Here is a 24,248-nt window from a genome sequence, read left to right as displayed (position 1 = left end):
ATCATAAGGGCACAGCCCATCTATCTGCTCTTTTTATCAGGCCCTGTAGCCACGTAAACTTTCATAAAAGGAGAGGACTGTAAATACCATGATATACTCAATGTGAGTGCGAACTGAGTATAAATGGTGGCTGCCTTTCTAGGTATACATCAATAGCCTTAAAGTGTTCAAACTCTTTGACTCAGTTATTCCACAAGTTTAGAAATAATAATATCCCCCCAAAATTAACCAAATGTGGTGTTTATTAATTACTTTAAGATGAGACATAAACCAACATAGAGAGGTATGTACAATATTAAAAAAGGAGCAGAACAGCATGTATAACGTATACGGGTATATGTATATAAAATCAAATACATCTGTGGTGTATATGTCAAAGACACAATATGTGGTTTATGTGTACAAGACAAACTGGGAAGACACATATATTCATATAAATGAAACGGTGGTTGGGTGGTTCTTTGGGGACTTTCCTTTGTCTGTAGTTTGGAATAGCAAAACATCATATAAAAGGCTGGATTAAAAACAAAGAATCTGGGGGCTGGGGACATAGCTCAGTTGGTAGAGTGCTTGCCTTGTATATACAAGGCCCTGGGTTCAATCCCCAGCACCACAAACAACAACAACAATAACAAAAACCACAAAGAATCTGGAAACTAATTGGTACTTACCTTCTCAGGAAAAGTCAGGATTTTGGCCACATGCACTGGCACAGCTACTTCATCAATTCGGAGGTTGGGGTCAGGTGAGATGACTGTTCTGCCAGAAAAATCCACTCTCTTTCCTGAGAGATTGCCTCTAAACCGACCTAAATACATAAAAACATGTCATAGGTTCTCACAGCATGTTGTTCACTGTTTGGGAGTAATATGAACCTTGACATTGAGGAAAGCCAGTGATCTCTAACTAGGTAAGCCAGATGTACATTCTACACAAGGATATCAAAGACAGTAGGCTATCTTCTACACATTTTGTGAGAAACCTACCCTGTTTTCCCTTTAGGCGCTGGACAAAACCTCTGGTCCATTTTTTGGGTGCCATGTTGAGGGGAATACCGGAGAGCTCACTATTAATATAGAGGGCACACTGCAACTGTAGAAAATCCCAGTCCTCCATGATCATCTGGGTCTTGGCTCCAGAGATCCGATGCTAAAATAAGCAGTGAAATATCAGGAAAAAGCCTGATCATTTAATTTTTCTTGTGTTTTCTTGACCAGAGGTTTGGGAGAGATACACTACAAACACAAACTAATGGGAAGCACTGACCTTTTTAATAACATCATTTAGGAAAATGATTTCTGTCAATTTCATCGTCAGATCATCTTCATTGGTGCCAGACTTCAAATCACTCACGACGGAGGGTCTAATACACAAAGGAGGCACTAAAAGTCGTGTGAGAATCAAATCAGAGGGCTTTCCAGCTTCTGGATTCATCAGAAGTAGAGGGACATCTTCAGCAGGGATTCGTTTAAATAAATTCAGAACTATTAAAGGATTCAAGTTTTCCTAAGGGAAGGAGGAACGGAAGGAATGGAGAGAGTAGATTAATTTCCAATCGGTAGGGCATGCTCTTCCTTCTCCATGCTCTCTAACCTGTTCACCACTTAAATTAGGGCAAGTGGCCAGCATGTTGGTGCAGGCCAGTAATCCCAGCAGCTCCGGAGGTGGAAGCAGGAACTTGTGATCCTCTTACCTCAGTCTCCCAAAGTAGCTGGCATTATAGATATGCATCACTATGCCTAGCTAAAATCTGTTCTTAATTGTGAAAAGGTGCAAAGAGCCTGACAGGTTACTGACTAGATAAGATTTCAGTATATCCATGTATGGAAAACTATGAGAAAAATTATATGCAACAGTTCATAACTGTAATTCCAGTGATTCTGGGGGCTAAAACAGGAGGATGACAAGTTTGAGGCCAGCCTCAGCAACTTAATGAAATCTTTCCCCCAAATCAAACGGGCTGGGGATATATCTCAGTGGTAGAATGCCCCTGGGTTCAATCCCCAATACCATAAAAATAAGAAAATAAAACAAAGACACCACAGAAATACAGTTACTGACATAAAAAGTTCATAAAATATTGGTAAATGAAATAAGCATGTGTATGTGTGGTTCCATTTTAAAGAACCGTCTTTGCAGAGATGAGGAAATGGAAGCATTTAATGAGGTGTTGAGTTGTTAACAGGTGTCTCTGAGTGGAATTATAATCTTTTTACTTGTGTTTTGATACTTTAAAGTTTTAAAATGAGATTAAATTGCCTTTGAATTAACTTCATTAATAAAAACACTACACTGTTAAAAACTCACTTATAGGAACTATGTAGATTATCAGAGATCCTATGTCTTGTTGTCTACTCATTAAATTTTCTGGAGGGATGGGGTGTGGTTGTGCATGACTTTATTCCCAGCAATTAGGGAGGCTGAAGCAAGCAGAAGGATCACAAGATTGAGGCCAGCCTGAGCAACTTAGAGAGACCCTCAGCACTCAGAGAGACCCTATCTGGGAAAAAAAAAGGGGGGGGGGCTGCTGGGGATAATACTTTAGTGGATAAAGCAATCCTGGGTTCAATGTTTAATTCCCATTAACAAAAAACCAAAAAACAACAAAACCAAAAAAAAATTTTCTAAAAATTTCTATATTAAAATAAATTAATTTGATTAATTTGGTAGAGGGATTTAAAATTGAGTGGCTGAGAGTGTATGTTACAAGTAGAATTGCTATACTTAGTGAGAAGAGAACAAAGAAAGAAATATTTGAGTAGCTATTGACATTAGGATCGCAGCAAGAGAAAAGTAGGGTAGTCCTGCTCTGGAAAACGGCAGAGTGTAGCTAGGAAGAAGGGACGAACCCCAACAGAAAGATCTTTGCCCAGGCCCTTGCCCAATGTGGATTCCCTTCCTTAGCCTCCCTGTTCCCCAGCTACAGGCATTTCATTACCACCTGGGGCAGTCAGGTAGGAAATTAACAGAACCCTAAAAATGGGACAAAGGCCAGACTTCACCAAGAGTACCAGATAGTACCAGACAAGAGATTACAAACATCCAGAACTGAAAGGCATGAGAACTAGCAAGTCTGGAAACCCCTTCTTACCAAGAGCAGTCACTCAAGAGTGATGTGACAGGATAGAGTTGGAAAATACCATGGTAGGTGAAGTAAACCAATCCCAAAGGCTGAATGTTTTCTCCGATAAGTGGATGGTGATCATTAATGGGTGTGGGGTAGGGGCAAATGGGAAGAATGGAGGAACTTTGGATAAGGCAAAGGGGAGAAGGTAAAGGGAAGGGGCACAGGGGTAGGAAAGATGGTGGAATGAGATGGACATTATTACCCTAGGTATACGTATGAAGACATGAATGGTGTGACTCTACTTTGTGTTCAACCAGAGAAATGAAAAATTGTGATCCATTTGTGTACTAAGAATTGAAATGCATTCTGCTATCATGTACAACAAATTAGGAAAAAAAAAAAAAGTGATGTGACAGCTGGGAACAGTGGCATGTACCTGTAATCCCACTGATTTAAGAGGCTGAAGTAATAGGATCACATGCTTGAGGCCAGCCTAAGCAACTCAGTGAGACTCTGTCTCAAAATAAAAAATAAAAAGGGCTGAGGTGTAGCTCAGTGGCGGAGCACCCCTAGATTCTGACTCCAGTATTTCAAAAAAGCAAAAGAAGAGGGATGTGATAACAGCCTCCTGAGAGGCACACATCTGCTCTGCATCAGGAAAAAGAAACTAGGAGTGGCTGGCGAGAAGCACAGGAAGGCCTCATTCTTGGCCTGCTTGTGATTTTCCTATACTTCATCATCTATGTGAGGAATAGAGTCTATTTATGCCCAGTACAGCTATAATTTTTAAATATTTTACAATAAAAATTAATAAAACTTATTTACTATTTAAAAAGAACTAAAGGAAATAAGAAAAACAAGTGAGGCTACAAGGGCCAGTTAGTTCATAAAAATTTAGTGCCAGATAAATACCACAGCACAGTCACATGATAATTCCTGGGAACTTAATTGGAATTCTCATTTCTTTTGAGAGAAAGTGGGCATATGCAGGTTAGGAGGAGGTGCGAGAGGGAGGGCTGGGTGAGTGACATAGGGAGGGCAGGCGGAGGCCAGCATGCATTTTCAGGCTCACCTGTGCCCTTCCCAGCAGTGGCTCGACTTCTTTGTTATGCTCAATGGCCGTTTCGAAGGACTGAAGGAAACTTGATACAATAGGATCCACCACTTTTTTGTTGGTCTTGTATTTCTCATGAATTATCTTCAGTAAGCCACACTTCTTTACAGTACCTATAAGAGTTCATTCATTTACCAAAGATTTAAAAATTCAGTTTTTAGGCTGGCCAGAGGTTAGAGCCTCGTTAATGGAATTGCTGAAATTACTACAGCAATGAAAGGTGAGAGATGCATTTCCTTATAGTACATTTGTTGCTAGGCTCCTGCGCCTAATTTAAAAGGGGAAAAAAACTGACTCCCAAATATAACATAAACTTAATAAGATAAAGATTGAGTGAATGAAAAGGGCTGTCACTGAACCTCCTGTGTATTCCACTCACCATTAAAGGCACCACAGTGATGGCAAATACTTTTCTTCCGGCACTTGTCAGAGATTTTCTTCTTGAGGCCTCGCTTCTGAAGGTAGGTCAGGCCAGGCCTCTTTAGGTAATCCAGAAACTGCTGCTTCTCCTCCTGGGACAGCATGATATGGCAGCAGGTTTTGCAGATCATCTTTTAAAAATTAAGCAGAACAGATGATAAAAAAAGATGAATTCTTTCCTTTATAAAATGACATTCTCTTGTCCTGTAGATGGGACTGGTTGACATAATACACAGATTTGCACATAGATCTGCACAGAGAGGCAGACTGTGTTCCCAAAATATTAGTAGGACTCATGACAAGGTGGTAAGGTTTCTGCTAACTTCTTTTTCTTTGTGATGCTCAATATTGCTTAGATTATTATTATTGACATTTTTTTATAATGTATAGTTACCACCTTCCCTAGGGAAATAAAGAACCCTTAAGTGAATTTAATGTAGTACAAGATGAAAACATGATGTATTTAGTATAAAAATTTCCCCATATGCATTCCTCATTGCTCATAGTTTCAAGGTTCACTCCATTGACCCTGACAATCACTTATTTCTTGGAAATAGAACTTATTTCTTGGAAATTAGGATCTGAGTGCTTACCTGTAAGATGCCTATTACAGCTCTGAAGTAACCCACATGAAAACATGGCAACTCCAGGTCGATGTAACCATAGTGACCTAGACAGTCAGCTAAGTTTTTTCCACAGGTTTCACAAGGACGGTCCTTTTCACTGGTGCCCTTTGAAGAAAACAGCAAATGATCAACAGAGACCACTGGATAGGATGGGAGCTCAGTCCTCACACCTGGTAGATGACTCAGCATCAGAACCAAACGGAAGCTATAGTGTATTCACATCTGGCTAACGGATGGCTGGAGGCCCAAACTGTCTCAGATATGCAGGGAGCCAGGAAGGAAAGAAGCCCCAGCTACTTCCAATCTTGTAAGTCAACAGATTAATCAGTAGGTCAAGACTTAGGCACTTAGAGGGGAAGGAGACTTACCATCCTGTGGTCAAGCACCCCATACAGTAAGGGGGCATGGTTGTTGTCCTGGCTGTACAAGTTCTTACTCACAACCTGGATGTGTGCCTGTTGGCGCATCTCCTCAGGTGACTTCATTCCAAAACAGATGTGGCTTCTGGAATAGAAAGAAATGAGAGTTACAACATCAAAACTTGTAACCAAAAATTGTGATCATGCAGCACACCAAACTGCCTTTCCAACTCTCTCTTTAAGCTCTTCCTCATCAATATTAAATATACTCAAACTTTTGCTGTTTTTCCTTCAAAACATCCTTCTGTCCTACCAGACTATCTAATGCATGGTTCTCACTAAGGTCATAGAGGTGACCTGCTTGCTGCAGAATCTAGTAAGACCTTCCTCATTTTATTGCTTTGTGGCGTTAGCACCTCCATCTTGAAGTCCTTCCTTCTCTGGGTTTTAGGGACACCATACTCTTGAGTTTTCCTCCCCTGTCTAATTATGCCTTCTTTTAGAGGCCCACCCTACCAAGGATTACAATCCTTGTCCTCTTTGCATTCTATACATTCCTCCTAAGTGATTACATAACTTGACTATGTGTCAATGTCTGTCAAATCTCTTTCAGTCAGCCACTTCCATTCTATTGGAAACCTGTACAAGACACCTATTCTGGACATTTCCACTTGTATATCTCACAGGCATCTTAACTTGCCATATCTAAAATGGATACTTTCCCTCCCATATTTCGCTCTTCATTCATTCTTCTAATAGATTGAGTTTTTGCTATGGGCCAGACACCACTCTAGGTGCTAAAGATTCAGATTAGATAAGATAAATAAGTTCAGTTCAGAGTGGTGAAGACAAATAATAAATAGATATAGTCAGCCTTCTATAGCTGTGGGTGAGGAGACTCCTTCACACAGCTTCAAATCTCCTGCTTTGTTCTCATCACATCTTCCAGTATGTTCCTTGAAGAAGACTGCTTGGTCTGCCTTTTTCTGCCAGGACCCATTATGTGCTCTCAAAAACCTCTCTGTCTACCCTGCTGACCTTTTTACTTTCTCCAACTAGACAACAAAGGTCATATTCTTGTTCTTTTTTTTTTTTTTGGTACTGGGGATTGAACCCAAGAGTGTCTACCACTAAGCTATATCACAGGCCTTTTTATTTTGAGACACAGTCTTACTAAGTTGCTTAGGGTCTTGTTGAATTGCTGAAGTTGGTCTTGAACTTGGCATCCCCAGTTGCTGAGTTTACAGGTGTTGCACCACTGCGCTCAGCTCTGATCATGCCTTATCTCTAATGCTCAACACTGCACCCAGCACACAACATCCTCCTGAGTATTTGCTGCAAAAATGATGGATTCACGTTTAAACTGAGAACTCCAATCGGGGGCCACTGCCAAATATATAAGCGCTGAAGGAGAGCTTCATTTAGCGGTTTCATTGCTGAGGCTGTCACCCATTGAACTGTGATACAAGTTTTCTAGCTGACAACCCCATCCTTCGGGTCAGCAAATACTGCCTCCTTGTCATGCGCTCTGCGGCAAAACTCACATCAGACATAGTCCCCGCCCCGGACTGCTTTCCTGGCTACAGCTAGGGAAAGAGTTCGATGGGGGAAAAAAAAAAAAGAAAAAGCTGGGGGTAGGGTGTCATCACCTGACTCCGGGAGACCCGCGTTTCGACCCAGGTTGTTCCCTTGGCCCAGGCTCAGGCCGTCGGCCTTCTCTGCCCAAGTCCAGGGACCTCCAGGTGCCGAAATTCCCTTGGCCTGCCCAGTGCTCTTTGACCCTCCCTGGTACTTCGGATCCTTGGTCACACCTGCTCTCCTCCTAGAGTCCCTCACCTGTGACCCTTCGAGTTAAGGGACCTCTAACCTCGGCCCCCTCTGCCTCTCATTCCTTCTCCCTTTTTTATTCCATCTTACATTTTCTTCGCCACATCCGTCTCCCGGAACTGTTCCTTCACCATGGTGCCGGCAGTCCGGGAGCCCTCCTCGGTACTCGGATCAGAGAATTGATGCTTCTTACGCCTCCCGGAGTGCTTCTGAACACACGGTTAAAACAATCCTGGCACCTCTCGGCCACCGTAGAGCTCCCCACGTGCTCACTTCCTCTTCCTCCGCGTGTCTGTCAAGAGAAGCCTGTTACAAACCACTTTATACCCGCTTCGTACACCGCCACCTTGTGGCTCCTTCTTCAAATTACACCAATATTTTGCAGTTCATTTAAAAAAAAACTTATTTCAGGTTCACCTAGCCAGGCCTTCAGACATAGGCGAAGTATAACTTTTTTTTTTTTTAAAGATACTGAGGATAGAATCCCAGCACATACTAGGCAAACTTTCTACAACTGAGCTACATCTCCATCACTTTTTTTATTTTTGAGACGGGGTCTTTCTAAATTGCTAAGGCTGGCCTGAAATTTATAATCCTCCTGCCTCAGCGTCCAGAGTCGCTGGGATCACAGGCATGTGTTGCTATGCTTAGCTAAAATCTGGCAGTTCTGAGGGAAAACTGAGCCATGGTGAGTGAGGGAAATGAGGAGAAGGTAAAGGAAAGATCATTTATATATTGAAGAAACAAATTGCTTGTTTATAGTCTGTTACAATCTGTGGAAGATGAGCCAACTGTGATATCTTAGTTCAGAAAACAGGCAAGGAAATCACACTGCCAGGGCTTGGGAATACAGAACCTAGAACCAATTCCTTACTATTTGTGAGAAACTAAACTGAACCCCAAACCTCTGAATTTGAAGAAGGAATTTCATTATAATTTCCAGATGCCATAGAGCCTCACTAGTAAAATTCAAATGTCACAGACAAAAAGAAAATCAGAATTTTAACCTATTTTAGAAGTCAAGCACCCAATATATCTTTGGAGTAATGTTGACAAATGTACCTTTGGGTTCCACATCTGTGGTGGACTCAACCAACTACAGATTGAAAATATTAAAAACAAATTACATACTGAACAAATATACAGAATTTTTTCTTATTATTCATTAATCAATACAAGTTAATAGAGTTCGCATTGTACTAGGTATTATAGGTAACCTAGAGTTAGGTTAAAGAGTCATCTGCACAGCCAGGTGCAGTGGCACCTGCCTATAATCCCAGCAGCTCCGGAGGCTGAGGCAGGAGTATTGTGAGTTCGAAGCCAGCCCCAGCAACTTAGCAAGGTCCTAAGCAACTCAGTGAGACCCTGTCTCTAAATAAAATACACAAAAGGGCTGGGAATGTGGCTCAGTGGTTAAGCACCTCTGGGTTCAATCCCTGGTATTCTCCCCCCTCCAAAAAAAAAAAATCATCTGCACATATGAAAGATGGGGGTGGTGGTTCTAGAATGCAGAAAGCCCTGGGTTCTATCTCCAGCATCACAAAAATAAATCAGTGAATAAAGCAAAGAGAAGTCAGGTGTTCTTGTACATCCCTGCAGTCCTAGCTACTCCAGAGGCCAAGGAGGGAGGATTCCCTGAGCCTAGGAGTTCCTGGCCAGCCTGGATAACACAGTGACACTTGTTTTACAACAAACAAAAACCTTTGTACATTTGGAGGATGTGCATGTGTTATACGTTAATGCAAATACTACGCCACTTTTTATATAAGGGACTTGAATATCCATGGATTTTAGTAACCTGGGAGGAGAGAAGAAGAAGGTCATGGAATCCCCCCTAAGAATACCAAAGGACACCTCTACCAACAAGATTTGCATAAAGAGAGAGTTTATCATTTAGAGATTAAGAGCAAATTGCCATCATGGACATCTAGGTACTACATTTTGGCGGGAGAGGGGTATAGGGATTGAATCCAGGGGTATTTAACCACTGAGCCACATCCCCAGCCCTCTTGTCTCGCTAAGTTATTTAGAGCCTCGCTAAATTGCTGAGGATGGCTTTGAACTCACGATCCTCCAGTCTTAGACTCCGGAGCAGCTGGGATTATAGTTGTATACCATTATGCCCAGTTTAGGAACCACCTTTTAAGCGCTGTGTGATCTTAACTTCACGAATCCCAGTTTTCCCATCTATAAAAAGGGTGAGTCCCTTATTTCTTAAGAGTTGGTGAGGTCGAGTGGAAAAATAAAGGTGGAGTCATTAGAATGTAGGAACATTAGTCATCACTCAGTGAGTTCAAATTTTACTGTTCCTAAGACTTTAGAAAAGTAGCCTTCGAACTCTTGTCCAAACCAACCTTGGGGAAATTCTTCCTAATGTGTCCTTGGAACATGCACTTACACTCTTCCTCTCTACCCATCTGTCACACTGTTAGCAGAACAAATTTCTGGATCAAGCAAATACTTATTAAAAGCCCAGTCTGTGTAAGGAATAGGTTTCAGGAAAAGGGCAAAGAGTTAAAAAAAAATTAATCAGAGAATTTCCAGAAAATTCTCAAAAAGTTAATTCTTAGTTATAATAACACGTTGCGTTGTGCACTAACAGAGATTTTGAAGTCAAGGTTTCTGTTGTTTCCCAAGCTGTAAAAGGAAGAGCTTCCCGGAGGGTCTCCTAAGATGCCTTCCAGGTTTACCTCCTCCAACTCATATGGAAACAATTTGAAACTTAATTAATTAAATTTGGAGAGACTCTTTCAACAAAACGACTCGAATGCAAACGGAACACGTGCTTGCGTGAACCTCTCGAAGCCTAGAGGTGTGGCCAAAGGCCAATAAGGCGGAGCTTTAGGCAATTTCAAACAGGCATTGAAGCAGTCGGTCCCTGACCTGGCCACGCCCCCACGTCGGCGCCGCTCGGGGTCCTTCCATGCGCGTTGATATGATTGGCCGGCGGAAAAAGGTTCCCTTTTCCTCCCTGGGTGTCTGAACGTCTACCGCCATCATGGTGAGTCTCTCCAGAGTTCTGCTGTCATCCACCCCAAATCTGAGCCATCCTTCGTCCCCTAGTCCTACGGTCGGAGCTACAGCAGCTCGAAGTCCCGTTCCTCTTCTCTGGTGGTGTTTTATGGAGACTGACTGCCCAGGGTTCCGGAATTGTGGCGCGGAGTCGGGGCTGGCTGGCGGGCTGCACTGCTGTCCAGGACATGCCAGGCTTAGGGCTGCGCGGCCTGGGGACTGCGGAAGCCACCGCTGCGCTTGTCGACCTCGAGCACAATGGATGGGTGGGGTGTAGACTCTAGGAGGAACGTCTTGCCGCCTTGAGTCCCTAATCGTTGTGGGCAGCTTACAGGTGGTTTCTGCCTGCAACGTGAAGAAGGTGCTGCCGGCGTCTGGGCGAGTTGAAATCGTTTCTACGTGTAAAGTAGAAAACTTTGTCGGCCAAATGGATCCTCCTGATTCTTAATAGGGAATCTGAGGTATTGGAAATGAATGCCACCAAAAAAAGGTGGGCTTGCCCAAAGCCTCCACCAGTTACCTCCATCGTTAAGAGCTCAGCACCTCATTTTAGTTCCACCTGGAAGCTCTTTTCCCTGCAAGATCAAATACCATTGAGATGAATTGAGTATCTTTCTCAAACTGAAGTGGAAAGTCTATTATAAAGTCAGTTGCTGCCCAGAAAGAACTCTCCTCTTTTTGGTAGAATTTTACTCTTCAGTCAGCTGACTGTTTAATTTTGCTGAATGTCCACGTTTCTTGGCAATTATTTACTAAATGTAAGAGCTGTCTTTCAGAGAAAGAAACATGGTTTCCTAATGAGCTCGGTTGCTTCTCTATAAAGGAAGAGTGCTGTAGTTAGTGCATGGACCATTTTGTATCTCACATTTGTTCAGAATGTTGTAAATGGGTTTCTGCAAAGCACTGTAGAAGTGATTTTTCATCTGAGGGTGATTTTTGCCTCTAATTGAGGCAAAGTCTGGGTACACCATTTGTGATTGTTACAATGTGGAGGCAGGGGTAGCTCAAAGGGATTGCCAATGATTAGAGGCTAGGGATTCTTATCCTAATACATAGGACAGTCCACAAAGACTTATCCAAACCAAAAAATTGATAGTGCTGAGGTTGAGCAACTGCTCCAGAGTGATATCCCTAACTTTGAAAATGGTATAAAATTTTCAGATTGACAGAAAACTGGAGTGCTTTTTTGTGTATGTTATATATGTCTTGTGAGTCAGCACTCTACCTTGGGTGGAGATGGTAATTTGTTTATTTTTTTGTTGTAGCTTTCTTGCCATACCCATGTGGCTGTGGAATGCTTGCAGTATTGCAACTGAGGAATTCTCTTAAATATTATTTGATTGTAAATACTAGGCTTCAGGGCTTGATGGTACCAAATTAGTATAGTTCTACATACTGAAAAATAATAGCAATATCAAGGAAAAGTTGTAGTTCTATTAACTTGTGTGTTATATTTTCAGAATGACACAGTAACTATCCGGACCAGGAAGTTCATGACCAACCGACTGCTTCAGCGGAAACAAATGGTAAGGAAGGGCACATTAAATTTCAGCTAATTGTTTGTTAAAGGTATATAATGAATGCTAAACTCAGTATTTTCTTTTAGGTCATTGATGTTCTTCACCCTGGGAAAGCAACAGTACCTAAGACAGAAATTCGAGAAAAATTAGCCAAAATGTACAAGACCACACCAGATGTCATCTTTGTGTTTGGATTCAGAACCCATTTTGGAGGTGGCAAGACAACTGGCTTTGGCATGATTTATGATTCCTTGGATTATGCAAAGAAAAATGAACCCAAACATAGACTGGCAAGAGTAAGTGTCTTTTGTTTGACAGCTATTTTTTGACAGCTATTTATTTATTTTGTTTGACAGTAGCATTGTATAATAGAATGAGCAAGACCAAGCATTGTGGGAAGGAACATCTGTCTTAAGATCTCTTAAAGGGTTAAGAGAAAAGGTTCCAGTTAAAGCACAGATTTGGGTTTCAGATATGGAGTCTGGCACTTGAGAAGAAGAACAGGTAAAATAGTGCTCATGGAGATGGGCTATTCGTAATAAGTAGAGGGATGGGTTTGGAATAGTAACCTGGGACCAAATTCTGTGGGATCTTTTAATACCCTGTTGAGTTTGGACTTAATCCCTTTGGTAGCCAGTAAGCATGAAAATTTTTGATCATTTAATGAACACCAAGCACTACAATAGTGAACTGGACGAGCTACCTAGTTTACATTCTAGTAAAGAAACATTACCTCATCTTATTTTTTTTCTGTTCCTTTTTAGGCCATTTTACTCCCTGTTATAAGATAAATCCTTACATACATCTAAGAGAGAAATTGTGTGTAGTATGCAGATGCTGCACTGTATTTAATTGGGTGTTCTGGGTAGGTCTTATGGAGGTGACTTGAAGCTAAAAGCTTTGTGAAGATTTGGAAACAATGTTTAGGCAGCAGAAACAGCAAGTAAAAGATGGCCAGAGTAAAGATGAGAAGTTTGGAATCTCCATGGTAGGAAGTTTCTTTTTTTTTTTTTTTTTTTTGTGGTGTTGGGGATTGAACCCAGGGCCTTGTGCATGGCAGGCAAGCACTCTTCCAACTGAGCTATATCCCCAGCCCAAGGAAGTTCTTGGTAAATGCTTTGTAGTCCTCAGAAGTAGGGATTGAAATGACTCAAGAGTCCCTGAAAGGGAAGCCAGTTGGAAGGTGTCTTGGTAGTGCAAAAAGAAGTAGGTTTGGAATAAGGTTTCATAACCCTGGATCTAGTTGGTTTCCATATAAGACTGGTAAGTAGATAAGATTACCGAGATATTCTTCTTTCACCTTTAGCATGGCCTGTATGAAAAGAAGAAGACCTCAAGAAAACAGCGAAAGGAACGCAAGAACAGAATGAAGAAAGTCAGGGGGACTGCGAAGGCCAATGTTGGTGCTGGCAAAAAGGTATAGTTCAAGGAAAACAAATATCAGCTGTAGATCTTTAGTTTCTAGAAAGGAGGAGTTTTATTTATTTTTTTTAATAATCTTTCTTAATTTTTTTTTCCTCCTCTTCTGGATTACAGAAGGTAATGTGTTTTAAGAAGCTACCTAGCATAGTAGTGTCTTAATCCTTTAGTAGCGTAGCTTGGCCCACCCCCTGTCAGCTCATAGATTAGTACAATATGAAGGCCACATTGGTCCAGTGATCCTGATGAGCGCCTTTTAAGGCCTATCACAGGGTTTTTCTTTTACTGCTGATTGGTTTGAACTGTTAGAGGAAGCAGATCTCTAGAATTCAACTTAGTTTCTCAACGAGGACACTGGTTTAAGAAACAGTTGGAACAATGTGGCCCATGATTTCTTGGCATGCTGGAAAGGGTTCCTGATCTCAGGAATGTTCCAGTTAGCCAAGATCTAAGTGATTTTAATGGTAGCAGCTTTTTACCGGCTTTGCTAGCTAGTTATAAATAGTCGATTGGAATTAAGGTGTTGGGTTACTAAATAATCAAGTGTTCTGTGAACTTTTTTTTTTTTCGCCTTTTCCCTCTACTTTCTTGGATTTCTTGTTCACCAGAAATGAAGTGTCTAGCAGGTACTGAGATTGTGAGCACGGTGTGGGGATGCATCACCTTCACTGAGTTTGCTTTGATGCTTTGCATGTTGGCTTTTGGGTGACAGTTTTATTGGGTGACAGTTTTATAAGTATGGTCTTTAATAATGTCAATGCTATGTTTTGAGATAGGAAGGGGGAAAAGCTAATTAATGTTTATTTTAGAAATTCAAAAATGCATGTTATGTGTAGAGTGAGTCACTGGTGGAAGGTAGGTGCCCTGTCCATTGAGATCCTTTTAACTTGTACTTGAGAAATGCTCTGTCCCAGAGAGTCACACTTCAGAAACTGGCTTGGGGAAGGCCCTCATCTGGGGTTTTCCCTTCTGGGGCTATGAGACCAGTGGATTCTTTGGCTGGACTGTGGAATTTGACAAACCCTGGTAGCAGTCACTTAAAGCCACCATTTACCATTTCTATTGCTTACTACTTAATCTCTGGCTTTGTATCTGGTGTTCCCTTTTAAATACAAAACTTTTTGAGATAACTATATTCACATCAAAGTCTAATAACACTTTTTCCCACAAACTGGTCAGAATGGTCCACTACTCCATTTCAGACACATTTAAACAGCCTAAATTTTATAAGGTGAAGCGGGCTAAGCGTGGGGTGGGGGGTAGTATGGCTTTGAAATGGTGGTGACTACTGCCCTCTGTCTGACTCCTTGCCAGGCAAGACTGGAAACCTTGTATTGCCTGCCAGGGACTATAGTCATTGTCTTCCCAGCACCACAGACTTAAGTAATGAACAGCACTGCTCACGAACTGTGGTACTCACTACTCACCTCTCCCTGTTGATCATATCTGGTCATAGAAGTTGCAAAAAAGGCAGTCAAGATTTGTACTCAGCCTTTCTTTTTCCCTCTACATTCAGTCTCTTGGTCCCTCACATGTGGAGGGTTTTCTGTGGGGACTTGATCCATCACTATTCCTGCTTCAGATTGCACTGCTGATCTTAGTGGCACTGCTCTGAAAAGCCAGCTGGAAAATAAATGCATAAATGAGCACTTATACTCTTGTTTAAAAAATAAGTCAGAATTGGTTTTTGCTCTTACCTTTTGGGTGCAATAGAGTTGTTTTAAATTGAGGCATAAGTATTCTTATTTGAATAGCAATTGTGGCATTTTTACTTCAGTTAAACTGCCTCTTTTTCAGTGTTACTTTGTACTCCTCTTATGTCTGTGAATGGTGTCTTTCAAAGTATTGAACTGAGACAGATTTTTTTGTGGGGTGGGATACTGGTGATTGAATTCAGGGGTATTCAGCCACAGAGCTACATCCCCAGCCCTATTCTGTATTTTATTTAGAGAAGGTCTCACTGAGTTGCTTATTTGCGCCTTACCGTTACTGAGGCTGCCTTTGAACGCAGGATCCTCGGCTCAATAACCTGAGCTGATGGGATTGCAGGCGTGCCACCGCGCCTGGCCCTAAGACAACTTTAATATGACTTGCTTGGCTTCGCATGGTAGCACACATCTATAATCCCAGCTACTTCGGAGAGATTGAGGCGGGAGGATCACCAGTGAGGCCAGCTTTGGCAGCTTAGTGGGAACCCATTTCAGAAATTAAAAGGGTTTGGGATGTAGCTTAGTACCCCTGGGTTCATTCTCCAGTATCAGCAGTACCAAGACAGGAGAAAAAAACCTTGCCTGATCATTTAGACCAACTGGAGTTTGATTTTAGTCTATTGAGTCCCAGGTCTGTGGATGATGTTAGGGTTCCCAGTATGATCTTCAGCAGAAGCGGAGGGACCAAGGCTCAGGTATGTTCACTCCGTGCACACACTGGAGTGGCATCCTGGACTTGGTACTGTGTTGAAATAATGATCCCTTCATTGTGAATTTATGTTAACCTTGTTAACATTAGAACTAAAATAAAATTGGGAGGAATAAAATTAGTGGTTGTATCTAAGGAGAAGTGTTCTGTATACAGTTACAAAGAACAAAATGATTATGTATAAATATCTGATTGCATGTACTTAAATGCAGATTATTTTAGAATTTAAAAAGGGACCATTAATGAATTGTTTCTTTTCCCTCTTTCCTCTTCCCCTTTCCCGCCACTGATTCAGTGAGCTGGAGATTGGATAACAGGTATAATTCAAACTCTTAATATAGTTCACTAGACTCATTAATTTATTGATGAGTAGTTTAAAGAATCACATGAAATACGTTTCTGAGTAGATTTGCAAATTCTCTGAAGAGTTGTAATTTCTTAAAACACTAACTGACATGGTTTGTTTTTAAAATGGTAATGTTTAACTCATTTTTGTTTTATTCCTAACTTGAATGTTGTTTTATTTTTTGATACTTAACGTTTTGTTATATCACAACTATTCTAGGTTACTAATAACTTGTTCTGCATGAGTGTTAATTTAAAGACTGAACTTTTAATTTTTAAGAACTTTTGGGACAGCTACTGACTAAATTAAATTTTTTTCTCTTGATTCACAGCCAAAGGAGTAAAGATTCTGCAATGACTTTATCTGCGGTGATTATGCGACTTTTTCGTGAGGATTAATAAACTATAAAACCTTTTCATATGTGTGGTTATTTGAAATATATTTGAAGCTTAATGGGGGTTGTTATAAAGGCAGGTTTTAATTTCTGCCTATGTTCATATTTCATTAAGCATTTGGTGAAAACAGGGTGCTATGGGGCAGTGATTGTCCTTCCTAGCAGCAGGAGTGTGTGCCAAGGGCTTATGTGGCCTATCTGCTGTGGTCATGTCAGTATTTATCTTATTGTGCTAGGTTGGTCTCTAAAAGAGGTGCTTGATGCTGGTGTGGTGGAGCAGGCCTGCAATCCTGGTGACTAGGATTACAGTGGGCTGAGAGGAGGATCAGTAGGCCAGCTTCAATAACTTGGTGAGACCCTGTCTTAAAATTAAAAAAAAAAAAAAGCTAGAGATGTAGCTTAGTGGTTAAGTACCCCTGTGTTCAATCGCTGGTGCGAAAATAAATAAGTGCTTTTATTTATTCAATAAATCAATCCCTTTTTTAAGTGTTCCTAGACCCCAACTTAATTCTTATTAAATTAATTCTTAATAAATATTTCCTGTCTATAGTAGAAGTTAAACTAGATCACTTCTTTGTGGTGTATGGGGTGAGTGATTTGAGTGGGGAATTTGAGGGCCAACTATAATTAATGAATATTGGGTATGGTGTGCACTGCCTTTGTAGACAAGGCCTGGACCTGGGTTGTAGGTCAGCTGTATGAGGTTGGGAGATGGGTGGGGTGGGGTTTCTAGGATTACCTGCTGGGGAGAGGTGCCTTTTGCGGGGATAGGAATTATGAGTCAGCTTCTATGTTTGGGTCAGGGAGACGTTCATTTGTGATTTATGGGTTTTGGTGGCTTATTTTTCTGGGAGGTCACATTTATTGATATACCTTAGGTGGACCTACCTGGGAGTCGTGTGTAAACACTTCAGAAATCAATGAGCAAGACCTAGATGGTTAGGCAGGAAGAAGACCCAGGAGAAAACCATATTCATGGAAGCAGGAAGGGTGGAATGTTCTGGAGAGGGCCTGGACACAAGGCAAGTTGTGGGACTGAACCTGTTATCTCCAGTGTGCTTGGAGTTGTACCATTAGTGGCTCTGAGGTTGCAGACTTGGGTTGTGGGACCTGTGGGCTCTCTTAGGGAACCCATCTTCTTGCTAGGAACAGGAAATGAGATCAGAGAGCCTGCCATTAGGACAAAGTGAGGAAGACTGGGGCATTTAGCTTTGTGAGCTAAGAGGTGTTGAGTAGGACTTGATGACTTTGCACTTTTAAGTGAACAGTGGAGGCCAAGTCATGCCTGGCAGAAGCAAAGTTTGCAGTGGGAGACAGCTAGGATGGGAGCAGGAATGGAGAAGGGAAGTGCTGGGTAGTCTGGGTGTGTGATGAGATGAGGTCCTTGGGAGTATTGCAAGGAGAGATTACCTTGGGGCTGGCTGGGGGTGACCATGGTTAATTCAGGGGCAGGGCTGGTGGAAGCAGCAGATGAGCTGGGTATTAGGCTGTGAAAAAGGTGCAGCTAGCTGCAGGGAACCTGAAGATTGGCATCAAAGGCTTTCATTCTGTTGGGAGTGCTCAGGGAGGACCGCATGTGCAGTCATGCAGGCCAGAGACTGGGGAATTGAGTTTTAAAGGGCCTATTTTTTTTTTTTCCAGAGAAATTTCCTGGAACTGGATTCCAGCAATATAGAAGTCAGACTAGCTGTGAGCTTTCTTAGACATGGATAGCAATTGAAACTTAACCTAGAACAACTTACAAAGAGATCCAAATTTCCAGCTTTCTGAAATACACAAGCCAGCATGTCCCAAGCCCATTGTCATGACAGTTGGTGCAGTCAGAGGTTTGGCTGTATCTCTCAGGATGGATATTTGTTCTTCAGGCCACTATAGACTGTGCCCCTATTTACCATCTGCCCTGTGTCTCTGCACAATTCTGCTATTTTGTCTATCTGGGTATTTATTTTTCAGGAAGTCACTTGGTCCCTTGTTTGGGGTTAACTTTTTTTTTAAACCCAGAATTAAACCAGAGCACATTACCACTGAGCTATATCCCCAGTCTTTTATTTTAGTATTATTTTGACTAGGTGTTGAACTCAGGGGCACTCAAACACTGAGCCACATCACCAGCCTTTGTTTTGTATTTTATTTAGAGACAGGGTATCACTGAGTTGCTAATCGCCTTGCCATTGCTGAGGCTGGCTTTGAAATTGTGATCCTGCTGACCCAATCACTCAGACCTCTGGAATTACAGGCATTTTCACTGCACCCTGCTTTTTAGTTTTTGAGACAGTGTCTCACTTAAGTTTCTGAGACTGGCTTTGATCTTGAGACTTGCCGTCTCATCCTTCTGAGTTGCTGGGATGTGTGCAGCTGTGCTAGGCTTGAGTTTGGGGGCTTCCAAAGGGACCTGCTTGATAGCCCTGATTGCTTTGAGGCTTAAAGAATGTAGGTGAGGGCTGGGGTTGTGGCTCAGCGGTAGAGCGCTTGCCTAGTATGTGTGAGGCCCTGGGTTCGATCCTCAGCGTCACATAAAAATAAATAAAATGATATTGTGTTCAACTAAAAAATATTTTTTAAAAAAGAGATTCTTGGAGATTCAGCACTTTATTGAGCCTGATGTTAACCAGACTCTTGTCTGCTGTGAACAGACTTTGGAAGAGACTGTAAGAACACAAAGTTGACTTTATTAAATGGAATAAACAATGCATCATAAACAGCACATCCCTTCCATCTACTTCATGTTGGAGAGAAGCTGTGGCCTAATGAGCATTGGTAGCGTTCTACCCCAGAGCTACAGCCTCAGCCCTGGGGTCTTTGAAGAGTGGCAAGAAGAGAAGCTATAGGTGGTTCTGGAAGTTGCAGTGTCTTTGGATATTTAGGTGCTGCTTATGGGTTGCCCTAGCATTGACCCCCTTGAGATCTGTTGGTAGTTTGATGTGCACAAGTGATCATACAGTTTTCAACTGTCTTCTGCCCTCAGGATTTCCTGGCAAGTTGACTACTTACTGCTGCACTTAAAAAGATAGCATCTTATACCATATTTCATGGTGCTGAGGTGGATGCTGTTGTAAACTATGAACTGTGGTCTATAATCTGTGTAATGATCCTAGGAGTAGGTCTCACTGGACACATGTTGGAGAGACTGGACAGTTAACAAGGTCTCAGCTGCCGAGTAGTAGGGCTGGGGTTGAAATGCAGTTGTGTGACACTAAATCCTGACTGCATTACTTAGGTACCCAAATATTGAGCTGCTGCTTTCTATTGAGCATATTATGGTGTTATGACTTACTAAATACTATGTGCTTGTTCAATAAACAAGTATTAGATGGCCAACCAAGTTTTCCATTTACTGAGTTGTGTGCACCAGTCCTTGTTCTGGGATCTGGGGAGATAAACTGTCTTTGCCCTTAAAGCTGAGGGGTTAAACAACTCCATGATCTCATGGCTTGGCTCCTGTTTCTTACCATGGAGTAGCAGACGGTGGAAGATTGTGACATGAGAGGAATCCAGAGCTGAATGTAGGGACGCTGGTTCCTGGAGGCTTCTGGGAGAAGTAATAACCAACAGTATGAGACAATCTCATTTAGACAGGAGCAGGGGTCTTATGAGGCTGTGAAAGATGGGAACAAGCAGGCAGCTGTGAGACTAGCCATTCTGTAGGGAAAGGAAAGGGGGAGACAGGGCGAGAGCAGAGTGCCGGTGGGCATTTTCTTCCTGAATGGAGATGGAAGGTCCTGTGGGACTTTGGTGGCTTCCAGCAGAGTTTTGCACAATTTCTGGTAGAGAAATTCCATTTCAAAAATGGACTTCAAGTTGACTGCAAGAGCAAAGTGTGACACTTGATTCATTTGTGCTGGCAAAGCAGAGAACTCTGCTTGAGTTCCAGAGCTCTCTAGTGGGGTCTGGGAAGTGAACATACCTCTACATGTTGATTGTCTGTCCTTCCCTATCTGTTTGCTCTTGAACTTCCTGTATGCCATATGTGAGACCTCCATCCCAGTGTCCACAGGCTGGGTGGGAGTTAGGGTACATGTGAGGTTCTGGTGAGAAAAGAGACTGGAGAGAGCAGTAGGGAACAGATGAAGGAGGACCTTGTATGCCAGGCTAAGGATTTCTTTTGTTCAATATTTTGGTTGAGTTCGATGTTCAGCAATGTGTCCTGTGACATGCCGACTTTCTTCACACAGGAAATACTTACAACTAGTTGATCATTCATCATGCATGTCTGAGAGTTGTGCAGGATAGGAATTGATGAAAAGGTAGCCAGCATAGCTTGGAAAAGGGACCATACACACAGCTCCTGATCCTTACTCAGCCTCTAGCCTAGCCAGAAGAGGACATGAAGAGACAGGGGATTTATCTTGGTCTTTCATTTTACTGTTTCTGCATCAGGTACAAGAGCTAGGTGAGTAGTTCCCAAGCCTGGCACCTGGGGAGCTTGTTAAAAATACAAATGCCCCATATCTTGTCCCAGTTTGGGATTATTAAGTCTAGTAACCAAAACTTAACAACTTCCCAGGTGAGTCTGTTGAGCAGATAGGTTGGGAATTTTGGATTAAAAAATTTATTAAAATTTGGACTAAAGTTTCTCCTAGTTCCATTCTTCCTCTGAGAATTCTGTGTCTCTAGTAGATCAGTGTCCCTGTCCTCAAGAAGCTGGCAAATGAATGGTAACACAATACAAATGAGGATAACATTTACTAGTGTATACTGTGTGCTAAGCTAAATAAATCTGTTGAGTGAATTAGTTTTCAATAAACTGAGGAATCTATTCCCACCTATCTCCTTTTTTTTTTTTTTTTTGTTACTGGGGATTTGAGCCTGGGGGCACTTTACCCCAGAGCTATATCCCAAATCCTTTTATTTTTTATTTTGAGGTAGGGTCTTGCTCAGTTGCCCAGACTGTCCTTGAACTTATGAGTCGCTGGGATTGTAGGCATGCACACCATGCCTGGGTTATCCCCATCTAACAGGAGAAAATCAAGGTTCAGAGGTTAAGGAACCTGGTTAAAGTTACCCTGGTAAAGCTGGGGGACTGACATCTCACGAAGGAGCCAGAATTGGTGCCAAGCCTTGGTTTTCCACATATGCTCTGTGTAGGGCAGCAGCATCACCTGGGAACTTGTTGGAAATGCGCATTCTCAGGCACCACCCCAGAATGACTGGGTCAGAAATGGAGAGTGGGGGCCCAGCAACCTGTGCTTGAACAGGCTCTTGCATGTGATTCTGATGCAGCTAAACGTTAGAACCACTGATCTAAGGGGAGGGGAGCACACTGCAGAGCGGGTGCAGCTGTGGAGACCAGGAAGGCCAGCCTATTGACAGCCGCATCACTGGCCTTTCCTTTGGTAGAATAAAGAGGTTCTCCTGCAGACTACCACGAGGGGGCACTGTGGGCACAGGCTTGGAAGCTGCCTGCTTTGTTGTCAAGGCCACTACCCTTGTGCAAGCGTGAAGAAAGCCTGATGCCAGATCAACTGGAGAGGTCACTCTTTCTTCTCCAAGAAGGTCTAATGGGGGTGGTAATCTTGTTTATAGGATTCGGCCCTCACAGGGAAGCTGAACCTGGAGGCTTTCTGCTGTTCTCACGTGCACAACGATGTCTACCCGTCCGTGTGGCAAGGTCTCCACAGATCCTGTGCAAACAGCATTCCCCTTTTATAGCTGCCTAGCCAGGTGGCTTGCATTTTCTTTGGGGGGTAGAATACTAGAACCCAGCAGCTGATTATGGTTTAGTGTTCAGCTCCCAACAGGGCTGTGCCTCTGTCTTGTTCTTCCACAGGCTTGGGTAGGGGCACAGTGCTGACCAAGACCTGTCTTCCAGCCTTTGCCCTGCTCCACCGCACTTTGTGATCTGGGGCGAGGCTCTTTCCCATGTCCAAACTCCTGCCCTGGGGAGTGGAGGAAGAGGCAGACTGGTGCTACTCAGGCCTGGGACTGCAGGGAGCTGTAAGCCCTGCTGTATGACATCCATCTCCTGTATTCATTTAAGTAAGCGTTTCCAGGGACTTGCTGCAAGGCAGTAAGGTGGAACCTATCAAATTGGATTTTTTAAAAAGTCCAGATCTTTAGACATTCAGGATTTGCCTCTATAGATCTGTGTTCTGCGTTGTTTGGAAGAAGGAAAGATTTATACCACATCCTCCTCTCAGCTGCAGTGTGTATTTCTTCTGAAAATGTGTTCCTCCAAGGGCTTTGGCACTCACCTCGTTAGTCCAGGGATTGGCACCAACCCTTACAGCGGCCGTTCACCCAGCAGAGCCACTCTGCTTGGGCAGTAGGCATTCCTTGCCTTTTCTCAGCACTGTAGATGTGTGTGTCCAGAGCCACGAAGGAATTCAAGAGAGCCCAGCCTTCTGCTGGCTCCCACTGCCCCTCATGATACTCAGAGTTTGGTTGGAAATTGCCTAACCCAAAGGCAATGCCACTGGGCTGCTGCTGTCCTTGTTGGAGGAAACGTGCTAAATAAGATGCCTCTTTCCATCAGGCCTCCTTGGAGAGGCAAGGGAAAGCCCTTAGGCCGTTCAGACACCTCCGTGCAGCATGCAGGTACAGCTGCATTTTTTGTTTACAGGTGAGGCCACAAAGACTGGTTAGGTAACTAGTCCAGGAGCTCATTTATGGCAGAAAGAGGACTGGGTTTCAGGCCTCTGCACCTGGAGCGCACTCCCCTTCTTACAGCAGGTAAGCCATTTGCTACTCAGCTATTACCCCCCCTCCCCACACACACACCTCTGCAATGGTAGGGATGGAATCTCAGGGCCTGTGCATGCTGGGCTAGTGCTCTACCCCAGAGCTTCTCCCTCAGCCTATTTATGGTTTAAGGTTACAGGGCCCTGTGGTGTTGTCTGGGGGACCTCTTTCATGCCATCCAGCTCACTGTGCTGCCAATACAGAGGTGTCCCCTGGGATGCTGAGAGTTGACATCCAGTCAGATGCTCCCTGAGCTGGCTTTGTCATCAGCTTCAGTGGTGTTGGGTAGGAGGTCTTCAACTGCAGGGAGCAGGGAACAGCATAAACTGCCTTGCAAGTGAAGGCCCCCCGCCCCCTATCTCACAGAGGAAGCTCCTTGGCTGCCCAGGGGACTTCAGGGCTCGTGGATGCAGCTGTTTACTAGTGTCAGCAAACCCAAGTGTTCTGTCTCCTGGCTTTGTTGTACAGTGTGGGCGCTGTCCTGCAGGACGTGCCAATCAGAGTTGGGCCAATGGTTTGGGGACTGGGTGAGGCGAGATATAAAATCTAAGGAAGCACACGGCAGGGCCAGCACTTTCTTGACCCCAAGAGAGCCTCGGCCTTGTCTTGCAGCCTGATAGAGGCCACCCATTCTCTACAGGTCTGATCTCTGTTCCTGTGCTATTGGCCCAGACTTAGCCTCTTGGCATACCTCACTACTTGAGGAAGGAGGGGCAGAGTAGGCTGGCTCTGGCCCAGGCAAGTGTGGAGACAACTACCAGTCTCCACCATGGCAGGAGGAAGAGAATGATGCTTCTGAGGGAGGGACCCTTTGAACAGAAGCCTCATTAGCATAAGGGGAACTTCCTGGAAATCTGGGGTGTCTAACAGAAACATAAGGCAGGCAGTGGTGGTTGCCTTGCTGGGATTGGCATGGTAAATCATTCCAGAACAAATGAGCCTTATATTCTTACTAGCAACATATGAAGATTCTGATTTCTCTATCGTCTCCAACACCTGTTAATATCTGTAATGTATGTGTGCGCTGGGGATCAAACTCAGGGCTGGT

The 24,248-nt window shown here is 43.1% G+C and overlaps 2 protein-coding genes across 11 annotated transcripts in view; one reads left to right on the top strand and one right to left on the bottom strand.

The window, feature by feature from the left end:
• The window catches only part of Polr3a (RNA polymerase III subunit A), a 41,619-nt gene extending 33,927 nt beyond the window's left edge, over positions 1-7,692 (bottom strand). For 2 of the 5 annotated variants that reach the window (XM_078039372.1, XM_078039381.1), the window contains exons 1-8: positions 7,504-7,692; positions 5,596-5,731; positions 5,195-5,332; positions 4,561-4,732; positions 4,140-4,294; positions 1,267-1,506; positions 987-1,149; positions 672-808 (exon numbers count right to left, since the gene is read on the bottom strand). In XM_078039372.1, the coding sequence (XP_077895498.1) occupies positions 672-808; positions 987-1,149; positions 1,267-1,506; positions 4,140-4,294; positions 4,561-4,732; positions 5,195-5,332; positions 5,596-5,731; positions 7,504-7,547 (1,185 nt within the window). In that variant the 5' untranslated portion in view covers positions 7,548-7,692. Of the gene's footprint in view, positions 1-671; positions 809-986; positions 1,150-1,266; positions 1,507-4,139; positions 4,295-4,560; positions 4,733-5,194; positions 5,333-5,595; positions 5,732-7,503 lie in introns of those variants that run through there. The other 3 variants (XM_005325836.5, XM_040271928.2, XM_078039377.1) reach the window with 2 other exon arrangements.
• A 2,624-nt stretch (positions 7,693-10,316) lies between these two features.
• Rps24 (ribosomal protein S24) overlaps positions 10,317-24,248 on the top strand; it is a 462,172-nt gene continuing 448,240 nt past the window's right edge. For 3 of the 6 annotated variants that reach the window (XM_078039360.1, XM_078039364.1, XM_078039350.1), the window contains exons 1-4: positions 10,318-10,414; positions 11,886-11,951; positions 12,032-12,241; positions 13,252-13,362. In XM_078039360.1, coding sequence (XP_077895486.1) covers positions 10,412-10,414; positions 11,886-11,951; positions 12,032-12,241; positions 13,252-13,362 — 390 coding nt within the window. In that variant the 5' untranslated portion in view covers positions 10,318-10,411. Of the gene's footprint in view, positions 10,415-11,885; positions 11,952-12,031; positions 12,242-13,251; positions 13,363-13,972; positions 16,100-16,459; positions 16,543-24,248 lie in introns of those variants that run through there. The other 3 variants (XM_005325835.4, XM_005325832.3, XM_078039334.1) reach the window with 3 other exon arrangements.

The sequence above is a fragment of the Ictidomys tridecemlineatus genome, chromosome 1 (genome assembly GCF_052094955.1).
Source record: "Ictidomys tridecemlineatus isolate mIctTri1 chromosome 1, mIctTri1.hap1, whole genome shotgun sequence".
Taxonomy (NCBI): domain Eukaryota; kingdom Metazoa; phylum Chordata; class Mammalia; order Rodentia; family Sciuridae; genus Ictidomys; species Ictidomys tridecemlineatus.
The sequence above is the reverse complement of the archived record's forward strand: the minus strand, read 5'-3'. Positions and strand labels throughout refer to the sequence as shown.